The 19,546-nt window shown below is 59.1% G+C and overlaps 2 protein-coding genes, 1 long non-coding RNA gene and 1 other non-coding gene across 7 annotated transcripts in view; 2 read left to right on the top strand and 2 right to left on the bottom strand.

The window, feature by feature from the left end:
- The first annotated feature begins 45 nt into the window (after positions 1 to 45).
- Positions 46 to 7,482, top strand: LOC115844541 (uncharacterized). Of its 2 annotated transcripts, none has more exons than XR_004036160.2 (3): positions 46 to 5,691; positions 5,846 to 5,933; positions 6,232 to 7,482. It is a non-coding gene; the product is annotated as an uncharacterized lncRNA (long non-coding RNA). The 2 variants fall into 2 exon arrangements; XR_009559210.1 differs by having other exon boundaries at positions 46 to 244; positions 3,964 to 5,933; positions 6,232 to 7,481.
- Positions 3,130 to 3,202, bottom strand: TRNAE-UUC (transfer RNA glutamic acid (anticodon UUC)). Its single transcript has one exon. It is a non-coding gene; the product is annotated as a tRNA-Glu (tRNA).
- Positions 6,718 to 17,482, bottom strand: STMN3 (stathmin 3). Of its 2 annotated transcripts, none has more exons than XM_060285798.1 (5): positions 17,326 to 17,482; positions 10,977 to 11,069; positions 10,589 to 10,764; positions 9,226 to 9,417; positions 6,718 to 8,642 (listed from the first exon to the last, which is right to left on the bottom strand). In XM_060285798.1, exons 1-5 carry the CDS (start codon positions 17,342 to 17,344, stop codon positions 8,583 to 8,585), a joined length of 540 nt encoding a protein of 179 aa, XP_060141781.1. In that variant the 5' UTR covers positions 17,345 to 17,482; the 3' UTR covers positions 6,718 to 8,582. The 2 variants fall into 2 exon arrangements, with proteins under 2 accessions (XP_060141781.1, XP_030697585.2); XM_030841725.2 differs by lacking the exon at positions 17,326 to 17,482 and adding an exon at positions 11,750 to 15,998.
- An 80-nt stretch (positions 17,483 to 17,562) lies between these two features.
- RTEL1 (regulator of telomere elongation helicase 1) overlaps positions 17,563 to 19,546 on the top strand; it is a 30,621-nt gene continuing 28,637 nt past the window's right edge. For both annotated transcript variants that reach the window (XM_060285785.2, XM_060285784.2), the window contains exon 1: positions 17,563 to 18,023. The gene's annotated coding sequence lies outside the window, so the exon portion shown is untranslated. The remainder of the gene's footprint in view (positions 18,024 to 19,546) is intronic.

Raw genomic sequence — 19,546 nt, forward strand, 5'->3', positions numbered from 1 at the left:
CGGATATTTATTTGGCGCTCAGCCGGGAAGCGGGAGGTGCCGAGAAATAAGGCCCGGCTGGGCCCGACGCGCGTGCGCGCGGGCGAGGGCGGGGCCGGAGGTGGGTGCTTCTGCCCGTTAGCTGGGCGGCTGCTCCGCGCCCCGCCCGCTGGCTCACCTGCCGGGACTGGCCGACATACCCGCTCGGCGCGAAATTCCCGGGGAGAGGGTGCGTAGGGGGACGCGCTTAGGGTTGGCGACAAAGGTGAGTGACCTGCCCGCGTGTGCAAAGGGTCTCCCCAGAGGCAGGCGGGAAGGCTGCCCCGGGAGTCGTACAGTCCGAATCCTGCGATTAGCATGGCTTATTTTTGTAGCAAGCGTTAAAAACGGCTTTAAACATCCTCACTTCTGGATCCGCGCGGCTCCCCCCAGTGTTCCTGTGTCGACCCCCAGCCGCGCTCCCCTGTGCTGTAGTCACTGGCCACGTGTGCTCATTTCAATTTACGTTAACTGAAGTTAAAATTCAGTTCCTGCGCTATCACAGAGGCATTAAAAGCCACCCTGATGAAGGGTTAGGAACGCCCTGAAAACGCTCTTTTTTAATGGCTGGAGTGCAAAGTCCCTGCGTTTTCCAGAACGTGGGAAGGTTAGCATCACTCAGCTTTCCTGGAGTTCCTTTGACTTGGGAGAGAGTACAAACAGGCCTTGCTGTTTGATTGAAAGGTGCATTGGGGGCCCAGGGGGTGGTGAGTGGGGTCACCTGCCCTGCCCAGGCCGGGGCACTTGTGAGGCATCCTGTTCCTGCCCCAGGACTCCTGGAGGAAGCGCTGCAGCCGTGGTGGCGTTGGGCACATCCCCACATCTCCCTGTGCTCTGTCTCCCCACCTGCACCGGGCAGTCAGGGGGACCCAGAGGGTGGCTGAGGCTGGCTGTTCTCAGACCAGGGAAGGCACGTACGAAGTTTCCTCGTGTGTGGTGTCACTGCTCTGGCAGCTGGCAGCTGCGGGAGACTCCGGTGCCCAGTGAAAGGCTGCGGGGTCTGCGGATGCTCCCTCAGGAGACAGAGAAAGCAGAAAACAAATGCCTTCTTCAAGACCAAGCCGTGAACCTGTGTTCATACTTAGGTAGGAAGACCACTGAAGGCCATTTCCCAGACTGGGAAGTTTCAAGCAAACTTCATTTCAGGGATGTTATAATTGAGAGAGTTATCGCTTTCATTCTGTTTTCAATAATATAGAGTGTACTCAAGCAAGTGATGAAGAAGTCACTGTTTTTAAAGATTAAACTATTGAGCCTATGTCAGTGCAGCTATTTTATTATCTGGTAAATACAAGAGCAGGTGTGTCTGGTCTGTGCATATCATTTATTTGAGTTTCCCTGTCCTCACGTTCCGGAAGTAAATGCCCATAAAGTCAAAGGGAGAGGGCTTCCCTGGTGGCGCAGTGGTTAAGAATCCACCTGCCAACGCAGAGGACACGGGTTTGATCCCTGGTCCGGGAAGATCCCACGTGCCACGGAGCAACTAAGCCCGTGCGCCACAGCTGCTGAGCCTGCGCTCTAGAGCCTGTGAGCCACAGCTACTGAGCCCAACTACCGAACCCCACGTACCTAGAGCCCGTGCTCTGCAACAAGAGAAGCCACTGCAATGAGAAGCCCACGTGCCACAAGGAAGAGTAGCCCCGCTCGCCGCAACTAGAGAAAGCCCGCGTGCAACAACGAAGACCCAACACAGCCAGAAATAAAATAAATTTTTAAAATTAATTAACTTTAAAAAAATGTTAAAGGGAGAAAGCTCAGAAGGATGCAGGAGGCAGACCAGGCCAGGTGGTGCTGCCGCACAGTTGGGGTGAGCTGTGGCCGCTGGCCTTGGAGTCTGGGCACCCCAGACTCCCCAGTCTGAGTTTCCACTGCTGCGTGGCCTCCACGTATTTCTGCCACAGGACCTCAGGCCTGGCATGTGAACCTGCGCTCACCTTTTCTGCCTCCGCAGCATTGGGCTCTGCCTGGCTGACAGGATGGATTAGTTCCTCCTGGGGTCTGGGGTGGTGATTTCTCCCCTGTGCTCCCAAGGGGAGGGGAGCTTCCACTCTTGGTTTACTACAGAGGAGGGTAAACCAGGAGAGACTGTCATCGTGGGCCCAAGGATGCTGTGGGGTTGTCATGCCCCACCCTCTACTTGGGCTCCACCACACACAGCCCCTGACCAGACTGGAAGCAGGACCACGGCAGGCCCGGCTTACCCAGCAATACCCTGGCCCTCCCTTCCTCCACTCTGCAGGCCCTGAGGCCCAGGACCTCCTGCCTGGGGGAGGGTGGCACACGCACTAAGAATTACAGAACCGTGCATGGGTAAAAGGTGTGTTTAAGCTCAGGACAGACCATTCAACCCGTGGAAGAGTATGAAAGGTTTATTGATATGGTTTCAGATTCACAGTGCAGCCAACCTTTAAGAAACTACCCCTCATCTAGCTTTGGTTTAGTATTAAAGACCAAGCTATTGAAATAGTTTCTTTTTCCAACCATATATCTGTGTGTGGCTAGATTTTTTTCTCATATGCTTCAACCATTCTCACTAATTCTTTTCTTTTTTAAGGAAACCTCACTTTTTCATTTTAAAATGTTAACATGTAATGGGTGTATCATTTTTTAGTGAATTACTGTTTTTTTTAATAAATTTATTTATTTTATTTATTTTTGGCTGCGTTGGGTCTTCATTGCCACGCGCGGGCTTTTCTCTAGTTGCAGAGAGCGGGGGCTTCTCATTGTCGTGGCTTCTCTTGTTGCGGAGCATGGGCTCTAGGCGCACAGGCTCAGTAGTTGTGGCGCACAGGCTTAGTTGCTCCGCGGCATGTGGGATCTTCCTGGACAAGGGCTCGAACCCGTGTCCCCTGCATTGGCAGGCGGATTCTTAACCACTGCGCCTCCAGGGAAGCCCCTGAATTACTGATTTTTTAAAGTATGTATTTGGCCGTGCCGGGTCTTAGTTGCAGCATGCAGGATCCAGTTCCCTGACCGGGGGTCGAACCCGGGCCCCCTGCATTGGGGGCGTAGAGTGTTAACCACTGGACCACCAAGGAAGTCCCTGAATTACTGGCGGGTTTTTTGTTTGTTTTAATTTTTGGCCGCGCCACATGGCTTGCGGGATCTTAGTTCCCTGACCAGGGATCGAACCTGCGCCCTCAGCAGTGAAAGTGCGGAGTCCTAACCACTGGACTACCAGGGAATTCCCTGAATTACTGTTTTTTTAATTTCTGCGTTTTAATTCCCAGTGTGGTCCCTGTCGACCCGAATAGCCCACATAAACAGAGCTCTTTGGGGGTCCTCCATAAACTTTAAAATTATAAGAGGTCCCTGAATCCATAAAGTTGGGGAAGTTTTCTCAGAAATCCTAGTACATCCATGAAATAGATGATTGTCCAACGCTTGAAGCGATGTTTGTGAGGACGTAGGGCAAGTGCGAACACATCACTGTGCGCGTCTCAGGGGTCTGAACTCGGGCTCACTTCAGCACCTCTTGAGGGGTAGGTCCTCTCCAGGGGAAGGAGTTTGGTGGATCAGGATTTTTGTCTTTATACTGTGTAGTCTGCAGTGAGCATGTATTATGTTTGTAACCAGAAAAAATGTTAACGTCGTAAGATAATGCCTACTCTGTTTTCCTCATAGTGGACCTGGTGAAGGTTAAAAACTTTTTTTTTTTTTTTTTTGCGGTACGTGGGCCTCTCACTGTCGTGGCCTCTCCCGTTGCGGAGCACAGGCTCCGGATGCGCAGGCTCAGTGCCCATGGCTCACGGGCCCAGCCGCTCCGCGGCATGTGGGATCTTCCCGGACCGGGGCACGAACCCGCATCCCCTGCATTGGCAGGCGGACTCTCAACCACTGCGCCACCAGGGAAGCCCGGTTAAAAACATTTTAACGTGCTTTAAAAAATCATAAACTACCATATGTAACATAAGGTTGTATTGACTAACATGCATTTTCTCACAGGGCAGGGCCTGGGTGTTCAAATCCATCACTGTTCTCTGGAGTGAGACACACAGATGTAATAAGCACTCGCTAAACTCACGTTGAATACACAAATTAGTGCATGGATGTTTTAAAGTTACGAATTATGTACCTACAGCTGCTGCCTGGGATTGACTTGTGTCCTCCAGAGATGTGGTGACATCACAAGTCCCAGGACCTCAGAATGAGCCCTTATTTGGAACTAGGGTTGTTGCAGGTATAATTAGTGAAATAACGAGGTCGTGTTGGATTGGGGATCCCTAATCCAGTGACTGGTGTCCCATAGGGACAGACACACAGAGGGAGAGGCAGAGACACATGTGCTGCGTCCACAAGCCAAGGATAGCCGGTGTCCAGCAGAGCCCAGGCTCAAGTTCCCAATACCTGGGGAGGCCCCCACTGCGTGGAGGCTGGCACTGCTCATCACAGCGCCAGCCGCCTGCAGGGGATAGAAGTCCAAACACTTCGTTCCTGGCATCCTGACATCCAGGTCGCCAAGGAGCGCGCGAGGCAGCTGAGCACCGACAGGACAAGCTTTACTCAGGAGAGAAGAGACCAGGTCGGCTTCCGCCGTGGGCCTCGTCCCCACGCGGGGTCCTCCCCACCCTGCTGGCCTGCACGCACCCATCTTGTGCTGCAGGAAGGACCTGACCCCTCCTGAGGAGTCTGACATGCTGAGCGCTGGGGGTGCGTCCATCTCATAACCGGAGGGAGGTCCCCACACAGGCTCTAGGGGCCCCCATCTATTGAGAAGAAACGGTGCCGTTTGTAAGTGGCCCTTTGTGGGCGGAGAGACGGCCTTTCCCCGCAGCTGAAGCTGGGAGGGCTGGTCCTGGTCCTCCCCTCCCCTCCAGTCCCGACAGACGTGGCCTGGCAGCACCTGACTTCCAGCTGAAAGGAGACACCTCTGTGGTTTCAAGGCCCCCAGTTTGTTGCACACGTTACAGTCGAGAAAACTAATACAACTGCCAAAGAGCCCAATAATTTTTCCTCAGCAGCAAGAGAAGCAGCTGCAGTTCGTACCGTCCCTTCTACTCAGCCACACCCGAGCTCGGCTCGGCAAAGACGTGTGAGGGGCTGGAGGGAGGCCCCGCTGCGACAGGCGTCTGTCTGTGCTCCCACCTTGCCTGCCTCGCTGGACACCACTGCTGCCCCCAGGCACCGAGCCAGCACCCACTGTGTCCAGAACTCATAGGGTCATCAAGGCAGAGTGTCTGAGGTTTTGATACCTGTCCCCAGAGTCTGTGACATTCCTCCTTTCCAAAGGTGGGGCCTCACCCACCCCACCCCCGCCTTGAGGGTAGGCTGTTCTTAATGACTCACTTCTGCTTCCGTGACTAGTTCACCCCCACGTGAGCCAGCCGACTTGGAAGAGGGTACTCCAAGCCCACGCAGCCTCCAGACAACCTCCACTGATGTCCTGACTGCAGCCTCCTGAGAGGCTCTGTGCCAGAACCACCCAGCTCCTGGAGTCCTGACTCAACAGAAACGATGTTTGTTGTTTTCAGCCACTGCTTGGACTCACTTGTTACACAGCACTAGGTAACGAATACAGCTCTGACTGGCTTCCCAGGAGTCCCCCGTTTGTTTGCTGCTCTTTGTTAAGGAGAAGCGTGATTGCTTTTCTGCAAAGGATTCCCCATCATCTCCCAACCTCAGAGGCTCCATATGGTGACTGTCCCTCAGTGCCTTACCAGGGCCGCCTAAGAGGTAAGAGGCCCTGACCTTGATCAGCTGCTCTTCTGGGAGTTCCAGGGCTGTGCGCTTCTATGTGGTGAGCATGTGTCTGTGAACCCAGATGACAGGCATGCATAACTCACACCTCATAAAAATATCTTCCATGTATTTCCTTCCACTCCTGCAGATTTCTGATGTCTCCACCTTACTGGAGGCTGTGTGTCCTGGGTTCTGACTTTCCCACCTCTCCCTGGACAGGGGAAGGTGGGGAGATGGTGAGAGTTCCCTGGAGCCTGGGGAAGTAGCTAGGACTGCCCCAGGAGAGGGCTGTGGGTTTGGGGAGAGGTGAGTGGGTCTCTGGGTCCTGGGGAGCAGGCATCTCTCCAGGGCCTGTACCTGAGGTCCATGTGTGGACCCGAGCACGGCTCAGCGTGGACATTACCAAACATGCCTCCTCCCCAGCAGAGGGGTCCCTCCCTGCTGGGCACCCCAAGGGGCAGTTCGGGTCCCCTAGGACAGACATGTCCACCAGTGTGAGTCACGATGTCTGCTTGTCTCTTTTTGCCACTGCAGGTCCCCATGTTGGGGCCAGATCTGTCTGTGAACCGTCAGCTGCCCAACGGGGTCCACAGAGTGATGGGACACACCCTGGGATTCTAGGACCACCCCCCATCCAAGCAAGACCCACAGCCGTGGTGAGAAGGGCAGGCCCCAGACCTCAGACCCTGATCTTCCTCTGCAGCGGCAAGCTGAGAGCCCGGCCCACAGGAGGGCGCAGCCCTGGGGGAGCTGGGGCGGCCCCACCTGCAGCGGAGGTCCCAGCCTCCCCCCTCCCACCCCCACTGTCTCCTGGGGCTCCGGAGGGGAAAGTGGGCTTGCGTGCTGTTTATATGCTCTTTTCTTAAAATCGCCATCGTCATGAGAACTGTTCGCAGTTGTGGTGATGACACACAAGGGTGGGGTTTCCAGGGGGACGCTTGCACAGGCAGTGGCCTCGCAGCTCATCTGACCCCACAGATGCAGGACACACGCTGGGAGAGTTCAACCGTTTCTTAAACACACGCATTTGTTTAAATTGTTCATTTGATTTAATTTTTGAGTTCACTTTTACTACGTGGATGAGATGGGCTGTATTACACTAGGGCTTCCGCTATGAAAGAGCTGCCACCGCTCAGAGAAATCCAACCCTCAGGCCCTTTCCGCTCCCCTTTCTGAGTCCCACAGAAGCCACCGGTGGGCACTGCTGGGTTCCAGTCCTGGCTTGTCACTCCCTTGGGGGCTGTCTCAGTGGGGACAGGGATGGGGGGCACAGGTCCCAACTTCCCCAGAAGCCCACTGCAATGGATCAGTACCCACCCGTGCTCCCTGGCTTGGCTCTGGGAGGTCACCAGCAGTGTCCCCATAGGTTTCTGTAGAATGAAAGCCAGGGGCACTGAGGGCTGCAATCATCTGGTTTCTGAGGCACTGGCTCTGGGTCCTTCCTGCAAGAAACACCTCAGGCTTTCCACCAAGAGGCTGGCCAGCGAGGACTCGGACCCCAGCACCCAGTCGTGGAGCTGGGCTGCCAGGGAGAAGAGGAGGCTGCTGCTGTGTCCAAGCAGGTAGCCGTCCTCAAAGGCTGGCGCTGGGGGGTCTGGAGGTCCCCCCAGACTGAGGGAGGGGGAGGAGGCCAGCCGAGCAGGGTCTTGGCAGGAGATAGAGCCAGGCCTCCAACCTGCAGGCTGGCCAGAGTGGGCCACCAGCCAGGAATGGAAGGACGGAGGAGGTGGCTTGGGAACCCTGTCCCCTGCCCCCCGACATCTGAATCTTCAGGCACTGGTCCCCCGCCCCCCAGCATCTACTCAGGGCTCCCAGAGGGGCACTTGTGGCTGCCACCCACTCACACTGGGCCACCTGTCCAGAGGTGCGCCTGAAAGCCCTGTGGCCAGGAACAGTGTGGGAGCATCTTTTGACCAGAGCAGAGGGCACACGGGAGGGGGCTGAGACTCCAAAGGGATATAAGGATGGGTCCTCCAAGGGCATCCGCAAAGCGTGGAGGAGAGAAGGGACAGTGGGAGGCTGGCTTTCCCCACACAGGTGCTGGGCCAGAAGGAGGAGGCCCTTCTGGGAGGAGGGGCCGGCACGTGTCCATGCTGCCCACAACCCTCTAGACCACAGCAGCTCGCTCACAGGTCCCTGGTGGAACATGCCCACTCCCCTGAAGACCCAGGCCAAGCCACACCCCACCACCACTCCAGCCAAGGGCAATGACCGAAGCCTCCCAGGCCAGCCGAGGGTGCCAACCTCAGGCCAGGGGGTCTCAGAGGGCCCCTGTGCCACCACATTAAAGCGTGCTGCAGCTCCTACCCACCAGTTCCAAAAAGCACCACTGCACATGGGATTCCCAGGGCTGGCCAGTGACAGGGTACCTGCCCCCCACTGCCCAGAGATCCTTCTCTGTCCAAGTCTGTCTTCCTCCGCCTACTCCTGCGTGCCCAGCCCCTCTCCCAGAGGAGGACATCCAGGTGGAGGTGGCCCTGCCTACCGGCAGGAGCTGCCTCAAAAGACGTGCCCTAAGTGACGAGGCGCTCACAGCACAACGACCTGCGTGTTCCTGCCACCACCGCTGGATTTCTTGAGGTCGCCGCCACGCCCACTAAGAGGGCTGCCGAGAGGGGACCCAGCCACGGCCAGCCTGGGGCCTGAACTGCGGGGCTGAGTGCCACGCCCTGGGGGCCCCACAGGGAGAGCCTGTGGGCAAAGCCTTGCCACGAGGGCTGGACAGCTCGGAACGCGGAAAGAGAAGCTGAAGCTGGGAGAACAGGAGGGGAGGAGGGACGGGAGCAAAAGCCGCATCTAGACAAAGTCGAACAAAACAAAACCGAAACCCAGACGTGTTCCTGTCTCATCTCGGGATCCAGGCGCCGCGGTGTCCAAACGGCCCCTTAGCCGGACGTCTCCTCTCGCTGCTCCCTGTTCCTGCGCACTTCGGCAGCGTGCAGCTCCTGCGGGACAGGCGGGGTGGGCGGGGCCCTGCAGCCGGCAGGGGCGGGGTCCTGCTCCCCCACCCCTCCTGGGCTCTGGGGGGCCCTGCCTTCCGGCTCCCCGGCTTTGGGAACCCTGGGGTCTTTTCCTCCCTAGACTGGCTCGGTCCCAGGTGCGGCAGATGCGACCAATGAGGACACCTTAGTGACCAGGAGCAACAGAGGGCAGGGGCAGGCCTGCGTCACGGACTGCAAGTGCGGCTTGAGGGTGGGGGCTGGCCCTCAGGGAGCCTGGGGTGGTGTCCAGACCCGAGCATTGTGACTCCGGGAATTTCCCGGGGAGTGCAGGCTCGGGGCTCCCCGGAACTAACCTGGTCCCGCTCGCAGGGAGGCTGCTCCGGCCTGGGCAGGGGCTCGCCTCACCCTGGCTAGCCCCAGTAGGACGGGGCGTCACGGGGAGGCCGGACTGCGGGAGCGCTGCTGGCGTAGTGGGCAGGGACCGGCCAAACGCCAAAAGAAGGGGCTCCTGGCGGCCCCCTGCTTCGGGCCCCGCCCCCCGCTCGGGCCGGGCCCGGCCCGTCCTCGGCCCCGCCCCGGCGCGCACCTTCTCGCGCAGCCGCTCACGCAGTGCGGCCAGGTGCGCCTCGCGGATCTCCTTGCTGAGCTCCATCTTGTAGTTGAGCTTCTCCTCGGCCAGGCGGCTGAAGTTGTTGTTGTCCTCCAGCGCCTTGTGCAGCACCTCGCGCTCGTGCTCGCGCCGCTCCGCCAGCTGCTTCAGCACCTGCGCCTCCTGCGTCTGCGCGGGCGGCCGGGCGGGCGAGCGTGAGGGGCGGCCGGGCCCGCCCCGCCTCGCCCCGCCCAGTGCCCCGCGCCCCGCCCCGCCGCCCAGCCCGAGCCCACCGCCTCCCGCCCACGGGCCTTGTCCTCGGGGAGTTCGGGCCTACCCTGTCCTGCCGTTGGCTGGGGTGACCACCTCATCCCCAGGCAAGCCCTCCCTGTCCACCCTCGGCCGCAGAGCTGCCCCTCCCCGCTGGGCTCCGGGCGCCCCCGCTCCATCCCGCTCCAGAGTCCCAGCTGCCCTCGGGGAACGTGGGAGGAGCGGAGGAAGCTCCTGTGGGCTGTCACGGAGCCTTCCCCGTCTTTTCCTCAAACGTCTGCCCGCTGAGCACGAAGTAGGTGCTTAATACACACCGGGTTCTGAGCTCCCTAAGGTGCCGGGGGCGGGGAGGGGTCCCAGGGCCGCTAGGGAAGGGATGAGTTGGAACGAGGAGGGTGGGGCTGCTGGCGCCACTGTCCGGCCCTGCTGGTGGCCGCGGGAGTGGACCCGAGGCTCCCAGAGGTAATTAGCCTCCCTCAGCCTCCTTCAGAAGGCTGCTGGGCTCCACCCACGTGCCACTTACTACTAGTTAACCCTGAGAAGCCTGGGTCCCCAGGGCTCACCGGTCCTGCCGTAAGGGGGATAGAGCTGCTGCCCCTGCCCAGTGGGCTTGGGCACCAGGACTGCACTCCTGAGAGCACGTGCTTCTCTGCCTGTGTCTCAGTTTCAGGGGGGCTGGTGTGAGAAAGCGTGGGGAGGGGCCTGCTTCTCCCAGGGGCCCCCTGAGCTCCCAGCTCATGGAAAGCCCTTCCTTCACGCTCCCCTGCTCGGGAGGCTGTCGCCCAGCCTCCTCTCCCAGGGCCCCTCCTGGGGCTACCACCTGACCCTCCCACCCTGCCAGCATGGCCAAGGTGCCCCTCCCAGCAGGATCTGGTTCCTGTCTCCCTCCAGATGGCTGCCGTTGAGGAATCCTTCCTCCCCCGTCTCATTCTGATGGCTCAGGAGGTGGCCGCGGGACCATGAGACCCTCTTTGCTACACAGGCCCACAGCTAGTCGAGTGCTTGCAGCAGCCCGCACCTTGGGGACGCTGTCTGTGGCCAGCAAGGCCCCCGACCGTCTTTATCAGGACCCAGAGGGTTGGCTCCTTACCTTCCTCCGCCCCTCAGCTGCCTCCAGCCGCTTCTGCAGCTCCTCCAGGGAGGTGTCCTTCCTCTTGGGGGGGGAGGAGAGCATGGGACTCTCCGGGGAAAGGTCGGAAGGGGATTTGAGGATGACCTCAAAGCTCTGGCCGGAGGCCCTCTTGTCCAGCTGCTTCACCTCCATGTCTGCAGGGCAAGAGCAGACGGGGGCTTCAGGAGGGCTGCTCAAGGAGGGGGCAGGCCGAGCACACACCCAAGTCAAGGTCTGAGAGGAGGGCTGGGACTCCCAGGACCGGCCCCTCCCCACAGGGACCTCTCTCCGGAAGGCAGCCAAGCGGGGGTGCACAGACGCCACGGGAGGGGGTAGCGAGGTCAGGGCAGCAGCCGGGCACACTCACCCCCATACTGGTAGACGGTGTTGGGTTGCGGCTGTGAGTAGAAGCAGGAGCAGAGGAGTGACAGCACCGACAGCTCCTTCATCTTCTTGTAGGCTGTGGGCGTGAGGCCGGCCTGAGCAGGCGCCGTCCCATCGCACCTCCAGCCCCACCTCCCTGGATGCCCAGGCCTCCCTGCCTCTGTCCCCGTTGCTGCCCCCTTGCGCCTGTCTGGGAGCCTGTTTACCTTGATCTTTTGTGTCCCACATCTCTGACTCTCTCCGTCCCTCCCTCCCTCCCAGATGTTGGCTGTCTTTCCCTGGGCACGCCTCCCTGTGGGTGTCCTGCATTGGTCTTTCTGTTCCTGTCTCTGAGTCCCTGCCCCCCTCGCTCTGTCTGTCTCTGCCTCTCTCTCCCTCCTTTTCTCTCTCTTGGCATTTCTGTCTGTGTCTCCGTTCATCCTTCTGTCTTTCTGGCTCTCCATCTGTCACTACCTCTCTTTATATCTTTACGTCTCCATGATTCTTTGTCACTGTGTATCTTCCCGACTCTCCCTTCCCCCTGCCCCTCCGCGTACTTCTCCTTCCTCCCCTTTCGCTCTCGTGGACACTTGCCCGGTTGGTGGAGAGGTTAACCACCACACTGGTGACTGGGCCAGCACAAATGGAGAGCTTCTGCAGGCAGCACTTTCTTGGCTGTGCACTTAGGTGAAGCCCTCAGACCCTCCTGTCTGCCCCCCAGCCCACCCCCCATTTACCCTGTAGTGCGCCCACCGTGGGATGAAATCAGGTTCTCACCAGACACGCACTGGCCGCTCATCAAAAGCCAAAGGGACGGGAGCTGTCCGTTCAGCACCACAGCCCGCCCTCTGGCCTTGCAGGGTGAGTGCCCACAGCCAGTGTCCACACTACCCAACCAGAAAAGGAGGTAAGCCTGCTGAGGCCCTGAGCCTTGTCAGGGAAGGGGAGATGCTCGCTCTCAGAATGGAAATAATTGAGCTCTTTGTGGTTGGTTCATAGCAAGCCAGGCCCCAAAGTAGACACATGGGTCTGATGTCTCACTGGCTCTCAAGAATCCTGTATGCCCAATACTGTCACCCCCACTCCACCAAGAGGACACTGGGCCCAGGTAGCTGGGTGACTTGTTCAAAGCTCCTCCAGGGCAACCCCAGGTGGTCTGTGTTCTTTCCACCACTGCAGTAGGTCCCAGACTCGGGGGCTCAGACCCATGCACCTGCCTCCCTGGCTGGAGAAGCTAATATAGGTCTCTAGAGAGATACTCCACGGAGAGCGACTCTGGCTTCCATGAAAGAGCATGCATAGTTACCCACAGCATTCTTCCAAGGGGCAGACAGGTTGGACAAGAAACTCTCTGATGAAATTTCACTCAAGATAATGTTTTTAAATTGATTTCACGTAAAACTGGGGAAAGTGCTTGTGTAGAAACAGGACACAGGACAGAAGTGACTAGCTAGGCCCTGTCTGAGAGAACAGCTTGCTGTGAGCGGGGTCCTCCAACAACCAATGCAGAGAATGATGTTATTTGATCTAAGTGTCCTGATGACCCAGACTCTTCCGGAGAGAGCCCGAGAAGTTGTGACGGGAGCACAGAGGAATCCTGAGCAAGAAGCAGGGAGAGCCTTTGGGGTCTTGGAGGAGACGCAGGGCGAAGACACATGACTTGGTCATTGGCTCAGGAGTGTGGGAGGGAGGGCCAGGTAGGGGTGGGCCTCAAAGGGGATTTTGGCCTGACTTGTCGATTTTGCTTTTTCACAAGCAGAATCTACTCGCGTATTACTTATGTCATTAAAAGTTAACTTTAGAAAGGAGGCTGAGGGGTACCTCCCAGGATGTGTGCTTGGGAGTTAGAGGAGGCAGGACCAGGCAGAGCGGCTCTCCAGGAACAGCAGAGCAAGAGATATTTGGACCCTTGCAGAGGCTGGGGAGGCAGCCAGGCCTGTGCTCAGAAGGGAAGGTGGGGCAGGGAGTGAGAGGGAGTCTGGTCAGGGGCCTAGCTGGGTCCTGGGAGAGGCCAGGGAGGAGGGGCCTCAGTCTAACCCTGCCAGCACCCACCACTCTGGCAATAGACACCAGCCCCCTACCCTGACCTTTCAGAGAGTCCTTTCTCAGCCCCTGTTAAAACCTCTGAAAGAGTTTACCTTACAGGCCAGGAACCTGGGGCCTCACAGCTGCTCAAGGCCCTCTCTGCCTCAAGCCTGAGATTTTCCCAGGAAAAGGGTTGCAAATTAATAACAGAGGAATTTTACAGACAAATGCCAGGGGCTCCCTTCCAGGCAGCTGTCACCTCAGCCTGGAGGGGGGCTGGTGGCAATTCAGGGGCAGGAGGGGGAGCTTGGGCAGGTGTGAGTGTAGGCAGGTGAGAGGGGAGAGGGCTGGGGGCTCAAGACTGAGGTCAGAGTCTCCGAGGTCATGGCTCTGCCCAGGGGACAAGGGTCCAACTGGGAAGTGAAGGACTATGTCCCGCGGCTGCAAACAGGGATGCAGCTTGGCGTCTGGTGGTCGTGGAGATCCCCTGGGTTGGTGGCCTATGAGGACCTTCCTTCTCAGAAGACCCTTCCTCAAGAAGCCCAGTGGGAAGGGGCAACTCCCCAGGAGTGGGCTTGGGAGTGAGGCCTGCGCTGTCGTCTGGTTGCAAGTCAGAGGGGACGGCACGGTGGGTGGGGGACCGGCAAGTTTGGAGACAGTGAGCAGGGGGCAGCCTGCACCGGGGTTGGAGATCAGGGCTGGGCCCAGCCACATGCAAGACGGGAGGGTGCGCCTGTATTTTCAGAGCCGGAGGGGCTTAAAGTTCCTCTCATTGCAGAGCGAAGAGGTGGAGGCCCAGACCTCTCCACAGACGTAGCTCCAGCCAGGAAGTGGGGCCTCGAGGCACGCCCTCCCTCTTCTCTCCTCACCAGGACCCTCTCTTCCGTCCCCATCACTGACTTAAAGTCATTAAGAACAAATCTCCACCGTGAACTGGACTGCTTTGATCCCCCTTCACAGTAAATGTTACACATGCAAGAGTGCACATTGGCCTGTTGGATGATTACATCTCAGAAGAGCAAGAGTTAGAAGGCACCAGGTCAGCCTAGGGCACCTGGTGACAACAGTAATCGTGCCCAAGGGGGATGGGGTGGGCACACCACACCCTTCCTCCGAACTGACTCTCAAGACCAGCCAGCCCAGGCAGACACCCTCATCAGCCTCATTTCTACAGAGGAGAAGGAGGTGCAGAGAGGGCAAGTGGCACCCCCAAAGTCACACAGCATGCCAGGATGGCAGCCCTGTCATGAGCCCAGGCCTCTGCACTTTCCTGTTGGGAGCCTCATGGTGGGTGGGTGGGGGGTCTTCCAGAACTAGGAGGGAAGGGGGCCCACAGATTCCCGCTCACCCTAAAAGGGCCCTGGAGGCTGCTGCTAACTGCCTCCTGACAGATAGAGCTTGTTGCCACCCAGGCGGCCCCTCTCTCACTTGTCAGAGTCTCCTCCCTCAGTGTCGGGAGCCCAGCATGGCAGGAGTTGACAGCAGCATTCACCTTTCTCTGGGAAAGTGGCTGCAACAGTCACGCTGCCTGGCGTGGACTGGGCACTCACCTCTTGCCAGGCCCCGGGCCAAGCACTGTTTCCTGAAATAGCTCACTCAACCCTCAGAACAAGCCTAGGGGAGGTGCTGTCACTATCACGGTCACCCCGATGGGGAGACTGAGCCCTTGAGCGGCGAGGTAGCAGGTGCAAGGCCTTGCAGCTTGCCAGAGTTGCATAAGGGGATGAACATGAGCGAGTCTACAAGAGTGCCTGAAGAGCTGAGCACCTGGGAAGGACACCAAGACGCAGTGTCCTCAGAACGCGGCCCACCAGGAGGCACTCAAGGGCGAGGCAGGGGCAAAGCTTTCCAATCTATGCACGAAGATGAGGCTAAGAGCAATCCTGCAGCGGCCACAGACCAGAGCAGAGGTGACACTTCAAGGCCACTAAGGCACGAAAGTCTGCTCCAATCAAAGATGTGTTTTCAGAGAGAAGCCATAGCTGGTTCACTTACACCAATTTTGGCCACAGTTATCGGCGCTGTCACGTAGCCACTTCTGGGCCAGACCTCTCTCCTATCAAACTGTTATGGCCGGGAGAAGCTGCAGGTGAGCACAGGTGTGTGTACACACGGGCTGCACTCTATAGAGGGCAGTGCTGATGACAGAACATGAAAGGCCCAGCGCCATGTGATGTCAGCTATGAGCAGTTCTTCAGCTGGTACTACAGTATGTCTTTGCTGGCCATGCTGGACAAAACTGACCAATGGCACTCATGGTCTCCTTCTTTCTTTTTTCTTTAAAAAAAAAATTTTTTTTTTTGGCTGCTTTGGGTCTTTGCTGTTGCACGCAGGCTTTCTCTAGTTGCTGCGAGTAAGGGCCACTCTTCGTTGCAGTGCACAGGCTTCTCATCATTGCGGTGGCTTCTCTTGTTGCAGAGCACGGGCTCTAGGCACGCGGGCTTCAGTAGTTGTGGCATGTGGGCTCAGTTAGTTGTGGCGCACGGGCTTAGTTGCTCCGCGGCATGTGGGATCTTCCCGGACCAGGGATCGAACCCGTGTCTCCTGCACTGGCAGGTGGATTCTTAACCACTGTGCCACCAGGGAAGTCCCATGGTCTCCTTCTTGACACCAGGGGTAACTTGGACACCCAGAACAATCCTGGGAAAAAGCATGGGTCAGCAGTGCCCCAAAGTCTGGCCAAGAAGAGGGTCTGGTGCCAGGAAACTCTGAGGTCGGAGGGTCTGGGCCCAAGCCCTGATGGCCATCGATGGTGTGGCTTCGTCTGCGTCCCTCCAGCGCCTAACCTCAGTCTGCTCATGTCAGAAGGATGAGAAGGAGGCCTGTGCAGGGGTTTTACCAACGAGGTGAAAAGCTGATAAATGCTCTCAGAAGTGGCTGCCCACTGTCCCCCAGCTCAGGCACAGATGGTGAATGAGGACGCACAGACCTGCCCCAGTGTGGGACTGGGGCCGCACTGGCCACCCTCACCTGCTGGTCCCAGTATCTCTGGGGATGTCAGGGAGAGGGCAGGGGGCGTATGAAGTCCAGATGGATAAGACCCCCAGATGGATGTGGGGGGGGGGGGTGGTCAGTGACGCACGTGGTCCCCTGCCAGGCTCCTGCAGAAGTCACTGGGGGCCAGAACCGCCGGCCCTGAGGGGCGGGGGTCAGGGCATTGCACACGTGGGTGGGCGGAGCTCTGGCGCCTCAGACAGAAGCGGGCGCTGCGGACAGAGTCGAACTAGCTGGGGAGAGGGGATTGCAGAGAGCCGCCCCCAGGGCGGACGGAAGGGTGGGCGAGGTGACGGGGTGGAGGTGGGGGCCGCCCGCCCGCCTAGCCATCTCGGGCACCGAGTGCAAAGGTGAAGCCGGTCCTGGGAAAGCCAGACTGGGCAGAGCGTTCCTGAGGAGAGCGACCCCCGCGTCCTTGCCCCGGGGGTCGCCTGGCAGCACTCCCGCGTCCAGTATGTGACCCGCGTTTCCCGCCTCGCCCGGTGCCCGCCCCTCCGCGGCAGCTCCGCGCCTGCTGCAGGCCCGGGAGGAGAGGGTCGTTGCCGTTGAGGGCGGTGGGTCTACAGCTGGGGAGGTGGAGCGGCGGGGGCGGGAGGGGCAGACGCCCCCATCCTAGAAAGGCTCGGAAACAGCGGCAGCCCATCCCCCATCCAAACCCGCAGCGTAAAGGGCGGTGGCTTTTTCGACCGGGGCGGGTGGCACCGTGTCACAGAGGGTGGTCCCGAGCCCGCAGCGGCGAGGGGAGGGGCGGCGACGCGAGGTGCGGGCGCGGCTCGGCTCAGGTTTCCGTTTCCCGTCTTCTCGCAGCGCCCCCTCCCGTCCCCCGGCCCCTCTGTTGGCGCAGGGAGAGCCCGGGCCCCGCCCGCCCCGGGCTGGGACTCCTGCAAAGGGTCCCGCGCTCCTCCCTCTGACCCCCGAGAAGGCGCGGTCCGACCCGGGTCTGGGGTCCCCGGGCGCCTCCAGGGACCCTGCCCGCATCCCGCGAGCGCGCCCACCCACCCATGGGTCTCGGAGCCATCCTGAGGCAGTCGCTCCCGGCTTGGCACAGCAGCGCCCCCCGCACCGATGCCCCCACCCCGAGCGGAGCCCCTGCTCTGCGGCCCAAGTCCGTTAGGCTGGCGCCGCAATCCCCGCCTTATGGGCACCGGGTCTCCCCACCCGGCGGCCCTGAACCCCGTCTCCTGCGGGTTCCGCCCGGAGAGCGCCCGCGCCCTTGCAGAGCGTGGGGTCCGAGATGGGAAAACACTCCGTAATCGGCCCAGCGGTGGGCGAGGCCAGACAATAGCCTCTGCTCAGATCCGCCGCCCCAGGACTCCCGATGCCCCGGTGCCTACCGGACACGGTGCTGGCCATGGTGCTGGCGGCGGTGGGGTTGCGGAGGCCGGAGAGGCGCGGGCGGTGGCTGGAGCTGCAGTCGGCGAATGCTGCAGTGTCGGGGAGGGGAGGGGGCAAGGGAGGGCAGGAGGCGGGAGCAGCGGGGAGAGGGAGGGAGGGAGAGAGAGAGAGAGAGAGAGAGAGAGAGAGAGAGAGAGAGAAAGCGCCTGGCTGTTGCACGGGCTGCAGCCGTCAGAGGGAGGGGATGATGGGAGGGGAGAGATCAGCCTGGGACGCAGAGCTGAGCGCTGCAACCCGTTGCCCATCCTCCCAGCGCTCACCACTTGGAGCTGGTGCCCCCCCAACCTGGCTTTGTGCACTCCCCGGGGGGATGGCGGAAACAGCCCCCAATTCCCCAGGGTGGGTGCAGCAGGAGACGATGGGCCTCAACATCAGAGTGGGGTAGGAGAGCTCTTCACTGAGGCCAGTGGAGGCTGGGAGGTGCCTTCTGTGCGCCCAGGCTTGTGCTGAGGGCTAAGCGAGTCATGGATGGTGAGGGTGGGGGCTGGTCTGGAAGGCCTCCAGGGGCATCCGAGAGCAGCTCCTGAGGCAGAGAAGAGGGTAAATTGACGTGAAGAGGCCTAGAACAAAGGCTTTGGAGCGAGACGGAGACTGGAGCCAATCCCAGCTCTGACATCTACTTGCTGTGTGACTGAGGGTGAGTTTCTGACCTCTCTGGGCCTCCATTTCTCGGGTGTGAGATGAGACAATGGTGTCAGTGCCCAGGTGGTGTAGGAGAGATGTGCACACTTGGTGGCGTCCTGCCCCTCCCCCTGCCAGACTCAGGGGTTTGGTTGATACCCCCAAAGGCAGAGCTGTTCCCGCAGTGACCATGTCACCTCTTTGGTGGTGGGGATGGGAAGTCAGGCAGATGGAGCATCATTCCCGTTTTAGGGATGGAGCCACTGAGGCCAAGAGAAGTGCTGACTCCACAAGCAATGAAGTCCTAGAGCCAGAGCTAGATCTCTGGGAAACCTCGGGAACACACAGAGAGATGAGGAGGACCCAGGACCTCTGTGTGCACACACAGCAAGCATGTGACTGGTTAACATCTGTCCTGTGGTCCACATGGGGTCTGGTCCACCGTGGGAGTCCCACAGAGCCTGGCAGAGCAGACACTCAGTGCGAGTTGGTTGACTTGCTCGAGATCGCAGTGCCTGCTGAGTGGGCTTGCTATGGCCAGCCTTCTTCTCCCCTTCTGCTCACCTCTCAGGACTCAGTACCACAGTATTTACGTGTTATAATTAATAGGAGCCTGGGCAGGAGTCCCTATGCACAATGTGTGACCAGGGTCCTCAGCTCCCTTTCTGGCCCAGGAGTTTGCCAAGTCTCTGGGTCCTGGACTTCCCTTCCTTGGACTTTTGTGGGGGAAATGCCATTACTCTCAGAAGATGGGGGGTGTGGAGGTGAAGAGTGGGACTCCTGGCTCTGGGACTTGCTGCCGTCTTCAGGAAATCTACTAACCACCCACCCCGTGCTTCCTTTCCTCACCTGTAAGGAGTGGGTCATAAAAGCACTTATCTCAGGGGTCGTTGGAAGGACAACCGTGTTAATGCCTGCATGGATGGTACTGAAAGTGTGCCTAGTGAGCATTCAGCAAGTGTGTGGCCGGGTCTCCTCTTCTCCAAGCTCCCTGCTGAGATAGACACTCTACTGTCCCCTCACTGGAATAAGTGGGTGTGTGTGGATGCCAGTGTGCGCCAGGGGCTTCCCCAAGCATGATCTCACACACATCAGCCTAGACACTCATGTGGCATTAAGGTGCCATCAGTGGGAAAACATCTGGACATTAAACAGCCCACGAGACCCTCCAAAATCAGCCTTGCCACCTGACTGTGGGCTGTCACTTCAGCGTCAGTTTCTTCCTGGTGCTCTTTGAGGCATGCTGGGGTCACCTAGACAAACACTTCTTTTTTTAAAATATTTATTTATTTGGTTGCGCTGGGTCTTAGTTGCGGCTCATGGGCTCCTTAGTTGTGGAATGTGAACTCTTAGTTGCAGCATGCATGTGGGTTCTAGTTCCCTGGATCAGGGATGGAACCTGGGCCCCCTGCATTGGGATTGCAGAGTCTCAACCACTGCGGCACCAGGGACGTCCATAGACAAACACTTCTGACCACACAGAGCTGTGCAGACCCCTGGAACCTCCCTGTTGACTGCCAGCTGGTGCTGGGTGCTGGG

The sequence above is a fragment of the Globicephala melas genome, chromosome 15 (genome assembly GCF_963455315.2).
Source record: "Globicephala melas chromosome 15, mGloMel1.2, whole genome shotgun sequence".
Taxonomy (NCBI): Eukaryota; Metazoa; Chordata; class Mammalia; order Artiodactyla; family Delphinidae; genus Globicephala; species Globicephala melas.